A 15825-nucleotide genomic window follows, 5' to 3' on the forward strand; every position below is an offset into this window, starting at 1 on the left:
CCTCATTAACTGACTTTGGACCCAGACCTGGGCTTAATTCATTATAACCTGGGTCCTTTTCCTCTTCCAAAACTGGCTCCTGCTGTCCTGGGACAGAACATCTCAGACCTGACACAGTGGGGTAAAGAAACATGCAAGGTTTTCACTTCTTGTAGAACCCCAAATTTCCGAAAGTCTGTCTGGCCCCGTCTCAGATTACGTGAGGAAGAGTAAGGTTGAGTGCAAGTCTGGCCTCGTACAGGAAAAGTGGGCCTCTGTTTGCAGTCTTCCAGCCTCTTGGCCACACAAGGTGACAGCGGGCCTTCAGCTCCTCCCTACTCTCATTATTTCCACTCTTACCGCCTCTTCTCAAAGGTCACCTACAAACCATACTAATTCCTAGTAAGCTTTGCTTATCGCCATTAAAGAAAGTGACAGCTTTGATCACAGCACTCAGAAGGCAGAGGGAAGCTCTGAGTTTGAGACCAGCATGGACTAGAGTTCCAGGGGAGCTAGGAATACACAGAGAAATCCTGTCTGGGAAAAAGAAGAAAGAAGGAGGAGGAAGAAGAGGAAGAGGAGGAAAGGAAGAGGAGGAGGGGGAGGGGAAGAAGAGGAACAACAGCAAAGCCAAATGTAAAACTCTGTAGTTGTAAAGTTTTTTAACAAACCAATCAACCCAAAAAAAGAAAACAAAACAAAGCAAAACCAAAGAAACAAACAAACAAAACCCCACAACACCTTAATGTCCCAGGGAAAAGGGATTTATAAGCAGAAACCAGGGACCTCCATGTATATATAAAGCCTAACTGAACATCTTGCCACCAAATGTAGTACTGGGAACAGGTTACGTCTAAATGAGTTGTTGGCCAATGGGGTCCCATGGGAACCCCAAACAGCCTGGCTGTTGTCAAGACTGTAGGCTGCTCTCCACGCACTGGCAACATTGCTGAAGACAGCATCTACACAACTCGTTGAACACGGAGAAATCAACTGGTGACTACACAGAGCCTTCACCCCATGGGCTAGCGTCTTCAGAGCAAGGCACTCTGCACACTACCAAAGGAGAAACGCAAGACGAACTCAGTACTTCTACGTACAACGGTGTCCTGCCTACAAGACACGCTGGTGCAGCAGTACACAAAGCCTGTAAGAGGAATAACTGATATCTGATTTAATTTAGTGCCCACTGTGGACGATGGAGCCCAACCCAACAATGTCTGCATATCCAAGAACCCGAGACTAAACAGTTCAGGATACACAGAGACCCACAGCCAGACACACAGACCCACAGCCAGACACACAGACCCACAACCAGACAGACATTATGCCCTGAGTGAGAGTCCTTAGGTCACTCAGGCCTAACTCACTGTCTCTATTGAACACCTCCTCCCTCAGGGCTCAGGGAACCCTGCTGAAGAGGAGGCAGAGGGGACAGAAGAAGCTGAGGAAATGAGGCCCCGAAGTCAGCGGCTCTGTGCACATATGAACTCACAGAGCCTGAGGCAGCACTCACAGGGCTGCATGGGTCTGCACCACACGGGACTGAAAGCTGCTATAACCTTACAAATGACAACTCAGTCTCGTCCAATGGAGCCTGTGATGACTGTTCTTAGTCAACTTGACTACAATTGGAATGAACTAAAACCCAAGTAGCTGGATGAGCTCGTTCGAGATTGTTTTAAATCTAAATCCCTGAGGTGGAAGATCCACCTTTAACCTGGGCCGCATCATCTGCTGCCAACCTATCAAAGGCATGAGAGAGAAGCTGGCTCTCTGTCTGCTTGCTCTTACTCTTGCTAGCAGATCCATTTCTTCACTGGCACTAGAGCCTACTTCTCAGGGTGCCAGCATCTACTCAATAGCAGCGGAGACATCCGCTTCCTGCCCCTCGCTGCACAGCCTAACGGTAAGGAAGCCTGCTGACAAGAAGACTCTAGTTTGTGGAGCCCCAGGCCATATTGATGCCTCCAGCTCTGGGAGATCTGATGCTCTCTTCTGGTCTCCAGGATCACTCGGATACACATGTGCACACACATATACACAACACACGCACTTGTGTGCACACCCCATGTGCGCACACACATACACGTACGCAGATACACAGGCACACACGTGCACACCTACACGCACACAAACACCACACGTGATAATGCATGCTTTTAATCCTAGTACTCAGAAGGCATTCAGGTGGAGCTCTGTGAGTTGGAAGCTACTGGGGCAATATTGTTAGACTCTATCTCAAAACGAATGAGAATAAACTGCATTTCACTAAAAGGAAGACACTGCTGGTTAAGTAAAGCCAGTCTGACCTGTATCCAGATAACTTTGGACATGCAACTGTCTTGGAAAGAAGTTGTGATTTGGTCCCTAGGGCTCTTCATGCCTGAAGCGTGACAAAGACTTGCTGGGTCCTCTGTATTTGGTTCAGGCAAGAGCAAGGGTTTGTGTTCATCTCTAATAAGAAATATTCCAAACTCGATTTATTTTTTTTCTTGGCTAGGATCAGGCCCCAGCAACACAGAATGTCACAAGTTTCCACATCTGATATGGCCAATGTGTGGGAGTGTCTGTGGGTTTGGAGTTTACCCCTTGGCCTTGATTCTTAAAAGTCAGTAGAGAGACCTCTCCTCTTCAACACAGGCATCCTTTGGATGGAGGCCGGTAACACTGGTGTTAAATTCCACGGGAGGCTGACACCAGCCAGCTGAAGACGAATCCCACTGAGTTAACTCACACTAAGACGATTGGAAAGAATCAAGCTTTTCGTACTTTTGAAAATGAATTCATCACCAAATACTATTCGACATTTTTCCCTGCAGGCAGGTTTGTAAAGTACGCGGCTGGCAGGACAAGCCTCACTCAGCCCTGGCCGGAGCCTCGGGTCCTTCAGGACTTATTTGGAAGTGGTGCAGTCCGAGCTCATGAGAAGGAAGGGGCTGCAGTCACCCCAGACAATATAAAACTGTCTCACCGAAGGAAGCCTGTGACTTCCACTCACCTTAAGGTGTCGACTGTAATTGGGATGCTGATTAAGTCCAGTAACGAGGTTCCTCCACCCAGCTCCCAAAAGTGAGCAATGTCTTTTGGCTGAAAGAAAATAGAGGGTTTAAGAAATATTCAATTTTAAACTTTTAAGTATTCTGTTATACTTTATTAGCACCTATCAGTAATAATTATAGATACAAAATATTCTGCCCTCATGAACCCTTTCTTTATCCTGGAAACTCTTCTTTCCTCTATTCATACCTTGAAATACAGCAAATACATTCCAAAGAACAAAGGAACTGTCAGCGATACACATTTTTCTGTGAAATAAATACCAACTCTGTTTATACCTTATAGAAAGTATACACAGTGCTCCCGGCTTTATAAATAACAATATCACACAAAATATGCACTTAAATAAAATTTAGGTATAATTATTCAGTTTAGCACACTTGGGATTCTCCATGGACATATAGCAGGGAGGCAGAGCATTCTGATCTAAAAATGCAGATGCTCACGAGTGAGCTACACAGGTAGGGCCTAAGCTAACCTAGGCCTGAGCAAAACCGTTCTGGGAAAGGCTAGCCACACCTCTCCATTTGGAGGACTCTTCAGCTAAGAGGGGACTGACAAGGCCAGCTAGCCATGCAGTTTTAACCAGTGTGATCCAGGCCCAGCTCAGGACTGCTCACTGGGGCGTCTCGCCATCGTCAACAAAGGCTCTGAGGAGCAAGCACTTTGTCCTGTACGGGGCAACAGTTTGTCTCCATCTAGAACTCATAATGAAACATTTCATCGACAAAGATGTGATGCTCTGAGAACAGATTTAGAAAATCCCTGCGCCATGGTCCAAAGTTTAGAGGGAACACAGGTGCCAGGCAGTTGTCATCTGGGCTTTCATGACCTGCTACCATGAACACAGATGGCAAATGGCAGTTAAGCGCATTTTAGAGGAATATTTGTTATTTTCCTTTCATCGGGACAATTCTCGTAATCTCTAAAACCGTTTTACTATTGTTGATACTGAATCACTAATGTTTGTGGAATGAGTCAGTTTTCACTGGAAAATCTCTCTTGCTTCACAATGTCACAAAGCAAAGTTTTACAGCCTTTCTCGGAAGTTAAGTTTGTGAGAGCAGTTTCAAGTTTCCCATAAAAAAGATAGCTCACGTCATAATCCACGTGAGTCACAAAAATGAGATTCTCCTGGATCTCAGTGTGTTCTTTTCTTTTTAATTTCTCGGTTTTAATAACCCACTTTCGTTGGTAGATCCAGAAAGCAATCGCAGGCACTTTTGATTCTTGTACATTTACATCCGTCATAAAATTCTTTCTTTCTTTTCTATTTTGTGAGACAAGGTCTCACTACACAGTTCTGGTTGGACTGGAACTTACTACATAGACTAGGCTGACTTTGAACTCACCAAGATCCACCTGCTTCCACTTCCTGAGTGCTGGGATCGTGGATCTGTCCTGCCATACAACCCTTTAATTCACCCTCTAGTGAGCAAACATTTGAACTAGATCATTCTATACGAATGTGCTGTTGTATGGAGGTAATAGACCCTTCTGCTCACACTGTCCTTCACACACCTAAGAAACGACCTTGGCTGTGAGACATCCAAAAGCAATTTTCACTTAGGAATTTCTGTCCCATACCATACCATATATTACTCTGTGTTCTTCCCCTCTGCTGAACAGTTTCTAACATCTTCTGAACAGATATTAAAACAGGTAGAAAACAGACTCAATTAGGCCTGTGGTCTCCAGAAGTGCTACCACTTTATAGTTTTTCCCTCCCAACAATCTAGAGGTTGAATTCAGGAGTAAAGAATTCTAGGCAAGTCCTCTAACTTTGAGCTACAATCCCAACTCTATTTAAAAACAAAAAGCGAAAACCACTAATAATTTAGTGCAAGCTATTCTAATGTGGACATGGTGATTTACACCTCTAATATCATCCCTCAGAAGGTCTGAGGCAGGGGGAGTGCGAACTCAAGGCCATTCTGGGGTGAGAGACCAACCTGTCCCTAAAATAAAACAGAAGCACCAAGGGGTGGAGCTCAGAGCTAAGAGTGCTCATGGCCTTTGTAGAAGACCCTGCCTCTGTTCTGAGCATCCACATCCGGCAGCTCCGAATGCCTGTAGCTCCAGTTCTTGGCAAGCCAGTGCCTTCTCGTCTCTACAGGCAGCTGACTCCTGCGAATACCCACACAAAGATACACATGCAAACACATCATTAAAACAAGACACTGGGAGTTACCATATGAGGGAGGGAAGCAAATTCCACTAGAGATTATGTGCTACCAAGGAAAACCTTCACTCTAGAAATGGGTTACATTTTGTTGAGTTATTGGCCACAGACTTCCCACAGACCACCTCCACAATGATCAAACTTCGCAGGCTTTGACACTGTCACTGTTTACCCCCCACGACTGGATGTTAGGGCCCCATGTCATCAAACATGGAGAATTTAACTTGTGCTCAACCTAAGGTCTCATGCCTTCGGATTAGTGTTCATAGTGTATCAGAAGAAAATAACAACCGTCATATCACCCAGCTACAAACTCAACAACAGCGACTTGCCTGTGAGATACACTGCTGCAAAACTGGCACGAAGGTTATGGGAGCAACCAACCACTTTTTAATTGGATTTATGGCCTCCTCCATGAGGTAGACCCCATGTCAGACTATTAATGAGGACATTAACCTGAGACAGATCACAGGCTTGGGGAAAGCCTGCTACTCTTATTCTTCTGTGTGAACACAGCAAAACCATGGCTCCTAACAACAGTTATAGCCACAGGTTAGTGCACTGCCCAGATCCCACCAGAGAAGCTTCTAGCAGCAGAGACCTACTGTGTCATGGTGGGTACCTCCTGGGCAATGTAGACAGTGAGAGACCTAGGCACTCAGCCCCAAGTGGCTCTCTATTAAACCTCTCAGGAAAGGCTCAGGGATCTATGTTGAAGAGGTGGAAGGATGGCTACGAGCCAGGAATAGTGGATGACCCCACGGAAACATCTTCCAGACACAAGAGGGCTGGCTGATGAACACATGAGCTCACAGGGACCATGATGGGATGTACCAGGACCGCACAAGTTCAAGCTAGAGAAAACCCCAGCACGGGGCAGGGAAGGGGCACCAGGTTCCTGACTGAGACACTGTTTGCAGTTGCTGGGAGAGGGAAGATGAGTTCTTAGAGCCAATGCAGTGCCACTGGGTAGGTACATCAGCCACACTCCCGGCAGGCCTCATGCTCCAGAGCGGAGTGGACAAATGCAGAATGACTCCATGTTTTCCTGTGTGCCTCTTGTTGTTAAGTTATGGGTTGGTGTCTTTTGTCTTCTTGTCTTGGTTTTGTTTGCTTCAGTCTCCCCCCCTCCCCTTTAAGAGAGAGAAAGAATATGAATCTGGGTGAGTGGAGAAGTAGGAAGGATCTGGGAGGGCTTGGAGAAAGGAAAGTATGTTCAAAATGTATCATATGACAAATTTAAAAATAATTTTAAAATTATAAGAATGGCAGCAGTAGGGGGTTAGGGATTTAGCTCAGTGGTAGAGCGCTTGCTTAGCAAGTACAAGGCCCTGGGTTCGGTCCCCAGCTCCGAAAAAAGGAAAAGAAAAAAAAAAAAGAATGGCAGCAGTAATAGTGTTATTTTTATTTGAAAAATAGAAAAAGGGCCATCTGTATTGTAAGTAGGCAAAGAACCCTATACCATCAAACTCCAAAGAACTCTCACTGCACGCTGGGCCTGTTGTCATGTGTCTATAACTTAACACAACTTGGCGATACTCATAAGGATTCCAAATTTGGGGCCATCTTGGGGTTCATAATGAGTTTCAGGCCAGTCTGAGATACACAGTGGAAAAAAAACCCAAAACTGAACTGAAGCCCCCAATCCCCCAAACCCCAAAGCAAAAGCACCACATATAATACAAGGAACTCACTATTAAACTGGCATAAGTAGGCCAAAGAACTGTACAAAAATTGCAAATAATTTTTTCAACACTTTAAGATAGAAAAGAGAATGCCAAAATGTGTCCACAGATTAGGTGGGTTTCCCGTCAGCTGAGCTGCGGATGAAGTTAAAGCCCGCATCTGTGCCGTGCGCCACTGGCCTGCTTACTGCTGTACTGACACAGGCCGTCTCGGCACCCTGGCCTCCCGCCGAAGGCCTGAGACAGGACTCCAAGTGGACTCACTGTGTTATGCCCCTTGGTTTTCCTTCCGTACGTGTATTCCAGAGCTAAGGTCGGCTTTGCCGGCTCATCCCTGTACAAGAAGGGCAGACATTATTAGCATGGTGGTGCACTGGTTTCCATAGCTACAACTACCCATTTTCACTTCCTCTTAAGCACTTTATTAATCACATTAATACATTTATTAGTATGCTAATAATGCATACTAGCACTGAGGTAAAGCTATAATGGCGTTATTCCACAAGACATAAACACGCCCTTCAAATGCTGTCCTGGGGCTGTAGTGCAGGGGCAGCAGTGAATATCGCTGCCTGAATGGATGGGCGCTTTGCAGGGCCAGCGGAGAGGCAGTGAGCTGACAGCACCAAGGGCCATGCTCTCTGTCCCCAGCTCTCTGGGGACACCATGTGGGAAATTTCTATGTCGTCCTTTATTTCAAATCTCAGTCAAAAAGGAGAGTTGAAAAAAAATATATGAACAAGGGCATAAAGCCAACAGACGATTTGGAAAAATATTTAAATGATTTAATAAATTACTTAAGCAAGTTTAAATTGTTTGGAAAGCAATTTGTGGTATATATTTGTTTTAAATGTTGTAAGAAATATATGAACTAAATCTTACTGGCATACCCTTTTAAGTGTGTAGTTTGCAGTGTGAGGCATCTTCGTTCATACTGCTGTGGAACTAATCCTTGCGACTTCACAACTCCATATGCATTGAACAATGTCCCATGCCCCCTCCTCCCAGCTTCTCCACTCTCCTTCTGCTTCTAACTGCTTCCCATACAGAAGCAATTGGACAGCTTTGTCTGTTGATAGGCCTAGTTCACATAGCACAGTATCCTCAAAGTTCACATACATTGTAGAATATGACAGAATTTATTTCCTTTTTTAATTAAAGATTTCCTTATTTTATGTAGATGAGTAGGGCCTGCATGCATGTATATGTGTGCACCATGTACATGTGTGTGTGCCAGGTGCATGTGTGTGCACCATGCATGCATGTGTGTGTACCATGAGCACATGTGTATACCATGAACATGTGTGTGTATCATAAGCATGCATGCATGTGCACCATGTATATCTGTGTGTATCATGTGCATGTGTGTGTACCATGTGCATGTGTGTGTAGCATGCATGCATGTGTGAGCACCATGTGCATGCCAGGCGCCTGTGGAGGTCAGAGGATCTGGATTCCTTGGAGTTACAGACAGTTGTGAGCTACCATGTAGATGTTGGGGAGCAACCCTGGGTTCTCTGCAAGAGAAGCAGGCTCTGTCCTGTGCTGGATTTCTTTCCTTTGAGGCTGAATAATATTATAATTAGTTCAAGCTAGGAGAACAAAGACCACACATTTAAAACCTGTGACCTATATATTTCTATTTGTTGAGCATTTTGAACTTTATCTTGGCAGATACTCTTGGTATACACACAAAGCATTATTTAGTTATATTTCCTTAAAGATATAGCTCTTTTAGGAAGTAAGATGCTTCTTCTAAAATAAAACATCTAACATGGTTAAGCCACAATTTGACAAATTGTCCCGTTTTTGGGTACACTACAAGAGAGCTTAAATGAACAATTTCTACTACTGTCGCAGCTGGTGGCTCTTTATCTTAAACTAGTGTCACACTGGATGATTTAGTATAGGGAACACTCATTACAATCACTGCTCATCGATTAGGCAGAATAAAAAGACCTCACATACCAAAGCGGCCCCGCCCCAGAGAACGAGTGCCTTTGGAGGTTGTGTTGCTGTGGTGACATGTCTTCTGCAAGCAGGACAACCCAGCATTGCCCTGAATGCTTTTGGCCTTCTTATCTTTAAAGGTACTCTTAAAGGTTGTATTCGAGATCAGACTATCTTTAGAGTTGTAATTAAGATTGGGAATTGGATATATTGAGTCTCAAAATTATTCTTTATTCCACGTCTTTGGATGCCTAACTTGCTCTGTTGCGGCTGGACCAAACGTGAATGGGGTGTAAGAGAGGTTGACAGAACACTTACCTGTCAAGACACCGTAGAATAATCGTAGTCTTTCCCTAGAAATCAAGAAAGAAAGAACACTGTGTTAATGCCACCTACATGTAAAACTTTATTAGTGTTTGTAACTGTGGCCCAAAATAGCTTTTAAAATGATTTGAATGATAAATCACCTGGAAAGGAAAAACTAGAAACTTTCAGAATTGTGTCAAAGTTTGATACGGGGGAAGTGAGCTGTCAACTTTCTATCACAGAGTAACCACACCGCTCCTGTTATAATTATCAAGTCCAGAGATGACAAACATCCGCAAATCACAGCTCACGCTCGTGGTCACCTGACAGCTGTCTTAACCGTCTTTACTCAGCAATGCTAATTACTAGTTAATCTGATGAGAGTGTTCTAAAATGTTTCCATCCTAATTGTTGAAGTGGAAAAAAAGACAAAAGCTCGCACACAAACACAGGATGTGCAGTAGGAACTCTGGAGGCTGACAGCTCAGACATCCTGCTAGAGCACTTGATTTCAATTCTAGAGGATGTGTTGGTTCCAACTTCCTTTTTAGGAGTCAAGAAATATAGGCTCTGGCCACTAACTGTGAAACAAAACCCACATCCTACCCAGAGACTGGTTCAGTGGAGAAAAAACAGTAAATGACCCCTTGGGAAGAAGCGGTGTGAGCAGAGCGGCAGGGGCAGCCCCACAGCAGAAAGTCCCTGGGCTCCAAGGAAAAGTTTGGAAAACTTGCAAAAGACGACAGAGACTCTCTCTCTCTCTCTCTCTCTCTCTCTCTCTCTCTCTCTCTCCCTCTCTCTTCTTTCCCCCTTCTTCTCCCCTCCCCTGCTCCTTCCTAAACAGGCTACATAATAAACCACTCTAGAGTATATGTGCAATACGGTGAGATCGAATACCTTTTCGTAATACTATAAAACACACATACACACTGAGTATGGTCAATGCTGAAACACTGGAAACCTCGATGTAGCAGACAAATTAAGACAAGTCACACAAGGACTATACAGCTATTATGTACAGTAATGTAGAACTACATTTACATGGTAAGGGGTCAATTTGGAAATGCCTCCTCCTGCTTCCTCCCACACACACACACACACACACACACACACACACACACACACACACGCACACACGTGTCATGTCTACACACGCACAGGTGCATACACTGATGGACATAACCATGTTACACGTGTTTCTAATGGACAGGTTTGCAGTTTCCTCTCCCTGTGTCAGCTGCACGTCATGTCCAGAGTTTTATCTTGAATCCATTCCCCACATTGTAGATGCAAAACATTCTCCGGCCACTCCCATTCTCTAGGAAATCACCTCAGCCTCCCCAACCTTAGGAGAGGTCTTAAAAACCCGCTGACCCTGGGGTGTGTCCTCTACCAGGCTTTCAAAACCGTCAGCCCCCTCTGTTCTCAAGGCGGCAGCAGCAACTGTTCACTATGATGTGAGTGGCACACACTCTAGAGGAACTCGGCCAACCCCCTTGGTGCCTGCATCCCCTCAAGTGCGTGATGCTCACCAGATGCCTCACCTTCCTCTCCACCATGAAGACCACACTCGAGCTCGCTCCCTCTCTGATCCACTCCTGTTCTGGATGCTCAGGACCCGCCCTGACCCCTTCGTCTGAATCAATGATTTTCATTATTTCTTGTCCCTCAAGCATTCGCCCTCGCTCTCTCTAAGGTGCTGACATGGTTCGGATGATATGTTTCCCCTGGCCTCAGGTATTGGGGGCCTGATTGCCAACTGGCAGAGTTTGGGTCAATGACTGACACTGGATGGATGACTCCCCTGGTGGGGTCATCACACGATGGCTTTCTTAGGAGGCTGTGAAAAGGAGGCGGAGCGCCTGACTGGAGAAGTAGATCCGGGCATGCCCCTTTGTCCCCTTCTGTATTTCCTTCTTTCTAGCTCCTGGTGCCATGACGTGAACTTCTCTGTTCCACTGTGCCCTCCCCACCATGATGACTGAACTCTCTGAAACATGAGCCCAACTGTCAGGGAGTTGATGACAGTAGGAAACAGAAACGATCATGGAGGCTTCCAAGGTCTCTCGGCCTCAATGGCTGAGTCTCGTTCTTGGTCTTCCCCATTTCACTGTCTCTGTCTTTTTTTTTTTTTTCCACTATCTGTTTTTCTTTTCTTTTTTCTTTTTCTTTTTTTCCAGAGCTGGGGACCAAACCCAGGGCCTTGTGCTTGCTAGGCAAGCGCTCTACCACTGAGCTAAATCCCCAACCCTACTGTCTCTGTTTCCATGTGTGGTGTATAAACACTACCACCAAGTCCCTCACAGGAGAGACTGTGCCCTTCACTCCTGCACAGCTGGTGCAGAAGGCGTTCAGCAGAGACTTGCTGCTGAATGAGGGTGTGGCTGGAAGGAGAACAAGGAGCCACACAAGGCCGAAAGGCATTCTCATCTGCTACTTTGAGAAAGGGTGATCACTGTTAGTAGAACAAGAGAAGCATTTACTTCTTCTCTTTAGCTTTCAAAACAAACTAGTCAGATGTTTATCTATTCACAAAATACCCCCAGAGCCAGGTGTTTATTCACAGAACGCTATCTGTGAAACTTCTGGCCCCTGGAGGTGTTCCTAAGACTTCAAAAGAAAAATCTCACTTAAATTTACATTAGGGAAAAAGAACAAAAACTGGTTTACATAGGTCACTTATTGCTACCACCTGCAGAGAGTGGAAGATGTCAGGGTGTGGGCACTCAGTGTGGGAGTGGTGTTAGCAGAGCCCTTCCTGATAGTCTTTATTCAGAAGGTCTTATGTGACACGGTTTATCTGGATCACGGACTAGTACTGGTTAATCTATATGTATCTGTCCTAACAGGAAACTCTTCAAGTATTAAAGCCACTGGTGTGGTAATTCCAGCTCCTGGGAAGTGAAAGCATGGTCAAGGCTAGCCTAGGCTACATGTAGTGGAGACAGTCTCCAAACAAAACAAAACATTCTTTAAATTAAAAATATTAAAAAGAAAGAAAACCTGATGCTACACAGGCTCTAGTATCTGGAAGCTTGAAAGCCTGCTCACAACAGCAAATCCATGAGATACTCATATAGCATGTTGGGTTAAAAACTATAAAGATAAGTAATTCCCATAAGAATTTTACTTATGTGTCTGTGTGTTCTGATGTATGTGTTTATGTGTGCATGTTCAGATTTAAATTAAAAACTGCAGTGAGTGAGCCAATAAGAAAACATTCAGAAAGAACAGAAATAAAAAATAAAATGAAAATACAATGATTAAACATTTACTATCATAAATTGTTTATCTTTTACATACTAATTAATGTATAACACATTAATACAACAGATCAAATTATATATAAAATTTGTATCCTGCTTATTTTAATTTACATTAGTTTCTTCCAAAACACATTTTTTTAATTTTTAATTTCATTTTTATTTGTTTATTTATGGTTTTTAGATGTATGTGGGTGTTGCGTGCATGTATATCTATACACATGCAAGCCTGTTGCCTGAGAAGAGCCCTTGGGACTGGAGTAGCAGCTAGTTAGTTAAAAGCTGCCATGTGGGTGATAGAACTCAGACCCAGCTCCTCCGGAAGAGCAGCCAATGCTTTTCAGCCATTTCTTCAGCCCCAACTTATTTCTTGTTATATGATCATCTATGCCAGTAAGTATAATGAATATAATAATGAAGATGAAAACCCCAAGTGGGGATATCTGGTGTTCTGCAGGCAATTCTGAGGAGGTGCTGAGAAAAGGGGTTCTCAGGCTGCCCTCACCGGTTCAGAACTTACTTTCTTCCTGTCAGTGCCTTCATGTGCAAGCATGAAGCTCAGAGAATGAATAGTAACTCTAACTCCAAAGAGAAACCACCCTGATGCTACACAGGCTCTAGTATCTGGAAGCTTGAAAGCCTTGATCCTTTGTAGACAATGTTGCTAGTAGCTTTTCCTGGAATGCAGGAATTCTATACACGGACATGACAGGCCTGCTCTTGTTGGGTGGCCACATCCCACATTTTCTGTACCCTTGGTTGACCTCACAGAGGATGGGGAGTACCACCTCATTTTCCGCACACCTTCCACAACGACTAAGTCTCTAATAATATCACTAACACAAGTCAATCATTCCTTCATAGAGATTCCTAAAAGCAAAATCACTGAGTCTGCATGGTGAACGCCATTAAGACACTGATTTACTGAGGTGCTGACTCGGAGACGTTGGAGAACCCTGGCCTTTGTATACAATCAAAGTAGAAGGCACAAATATGTTGAATTATGACATAAAAATAGTCGAAAATCTTCCAACATTTTGTTCATGGTTATAACCTTCCCCCAATCAATAATTAGCCCGTTCTAGTTTATGCTAAATCGAGGTGAACATTTGATTAAAGATATGTAAATTTTATCAATGTATCATGGTAAAACTTGTCCCTTGCTAAGCTGTGAAAACTGAAGAATATTAAAAGCATTACCCCATTTTTACTGCCAATGAAGAAAACAGATTTTTCTCCGATCTCCATTCCATCCCCGTCACTTCCATGGCATCTCCGTTTCTCTACCTCGGCCTTCGCGATTTCCCAGAGAGTTTCACTGCATAAGTAGGAAACACAAACGGCAGAGAAATGAAAGGAGTCCTTAGAAATGTTTATTTCCGGCAGAGAAATTTTACTTCAGTAAGATTGATAAAAATACTATTTCCTGAGTCAATAGCTAAGTAACTAAAGGATTCTTTTCTAACTCTCTTCACCTGGAAATGGTTCGTGACGAGTACTGACATTTATAAACTGAGTGCCCCAGCATCCATCCCTCTGCCGTGGTCAACACCCCAACTGGCAAGGATGCATTTGCTTCATCATTCCAGGACTCATGGCAAGCGGTGGGTTAAGGCAGCAGCAGCTTGTCTCAGCTAGTCACCCCAGGGGTCCAGCTGTCCCCAAGCTCTAGGGATTCTCCTGTCTTCACCCCTCCCTCTCCTCTCTGAGTTTACAGACATGTGCACCACACCCTACGTTTACCAACTCAGATCCTGGTGCTTGAACATCAAGCACTTTATGTACCGAGGCGTCTTCCAGTCCTAAGTACTTGCTGGGCAAGTTAACACACGCAAGCCTCTATGCTAATCCTCATACTCCAGTCTGTTTCTTTGTCTCTGAAATGTCAATTAAAAGAAAAAAGAATATCTGCTTTGGGGGCCATAGTGCTTGTTACGATGTCACTGTTCATCTAGTTTTTAAACTACAGAAGCCCCTTTAAACTAGAGAAGCTATTGGTGGTCTATAATTATTACCGGACTAGGACCCGAATCAGGGCTGGTGATAAAGTTAAAACAGTTACTGCCTAGGATGTTCAATTTCCAGAGCCCACAAACAAAACCAGAGTGCTTTAAAATTTCAAAACAGGAAAACAAAGTCAAAACCGAGATCCCCGATGAACTGAACTCTTTTATTTCATAGGTCAGGAATTCTGTGTCCATTGCTTGCTCTGTTTACACACCACTCCCCCAAATATGATTATCTGTCTCTCGAGTACCCCGTAGAAGGAACGGGTTCTTCAATCTGCCAAAAACAAACGAACGAAACCCTGGTGCCCATAGCTTAACTACAGTAACCGGTGCAAAGCTGACTCAGTTCCATTCTGAACTGCATAAACTCTACTGTAGCTCATCCCTCTGACCCAGAAAGGGGCGAAAGATCTATGCGGTTCCATGGTAGACCCTTGGCCCTCTCCCTGACATCTTGTAGACCATTCGGAGGTTCAGGTACTTTAAAGGGACCTTGTAGAGATGAAGAGTTCAAATGTATTCCACAAGCCATCAAGATCCCCAACTCTGCGCCTTCAAGGAGATGTTACCCTTTCCTCTGAAGTACAGAAGCCCTGCACCACCAGGCAGGGGCCCCTGGGGAAGAGGCTCTGTGGTCCGGTTCACCACTATGCATGCCCCAGCCAGCAACAGCATGTGGCTCTCATAACACTTCACTGCAATCAGCGAGTGGATGGAGTTGGAAGATCATTCCTAATAGCTTACTTTTCTAGTTTGTGACAAAATCCCTAAGCCCTAGGTCTGGGAGGTTCTGGGAGGTTTGGGGTAGAAGGTGAGATAGGGATGGGGGGTGATCACTGTGAGGCACTGCTGCCGTCCAGACCCACAGTCTCGCTCACAGCGACAGGGCTGGGTACCTCCGCTCCACCCTTTTGTGCCCCTTCCCTATCCTGGTGGGAAGGAGGGGAGGTTGTGGACCGCAGGCCGGTTCAGCAATACCTGGGCATGGTGACTGCGCCGCCCCAGATGTTCTGGGCTCCGCGTGGGGGACAACCCTGACCCAGGCCGGATGGGGCTGCAAGCTCCTAGTTGGGCCCAGAGAACGCAGGCTCCTTGGTTGCCATGGCAGCGACGTCAGGGCCGGGGTTGCGTGCGGAAGAGCAGCCTCATGGGAAGTGTAGTTCTCGACCTTCGGCTTACATCTCACTTTTCAGCTCCAACCCTTAGGATGCCAGAGGATATGGTGAACTTACTCGTGCATCTAGAATGAAAATGCTGGGGCTTGAAGGTTTTTTATTTTTTATTTATATAGAGTGCCGACGGTATGCCAAGGGCCTCTACTCTTTCATTTTTACCTTTTCTGCCATGATTTGGAAATAGAAGCTGAAACAATGTTGAGCTGTTACCTAATA

The 15825-nt window shown here is 44.8% G+C and overlaps 1 protein-coding gene across 1 annotated transcript in view; it reads right to left on the minus strand.

The window, feature by feature from the left end:
• The window catches only part of Dync2li1 (dynein cytoplasmic 2 light intermediate chain 1), a 32817-nt gene extending 17296 nt beyond the window's left edge, over window positions 1-15521 (minus strand). Inside the window, exons 1-5 of the mRNA NM_001395083.1 lie at window positions 15413-15521; window positions 13626-13743; window positions 9175-9209; window positions 7171-7240; window positions 2981-3069 (exon numbers count right to left, since the gene is read on the minus strand). Of these exons, the coding sequence (NP_001382012.1) occupies window positions 2981-3069; window positions 7171-7240; window positions 9175-9209; window positions 13626-13743; window positions 15413-15420 (320 nt within the window). The 5' untranslated portion in view covers window positions 15421-15521. The remainder of the gene's footprint in view (window positions 1-2980; window positions 3070-7170; window positions 7241-9174; window positions 9210-13625; window positions 13744-15412) is intronic.
• Window positions 15522-15825: the final 304 nt, after the last annotated feature.

Source organism: Rattus norvegicus, chromosome 6, assembly GCF_036323735.1.
Source record: "Rattus norvegicus strain BN/NHsdMcwi chromosome 6, GRCr8, whole genome shotgun sequence".
Taxonomy (NCBI): Eukaryota; Metazoa; Chordata; class Mammalia; order Rodentia; family Muridae; genus Rattus; species Rattus norvegicus.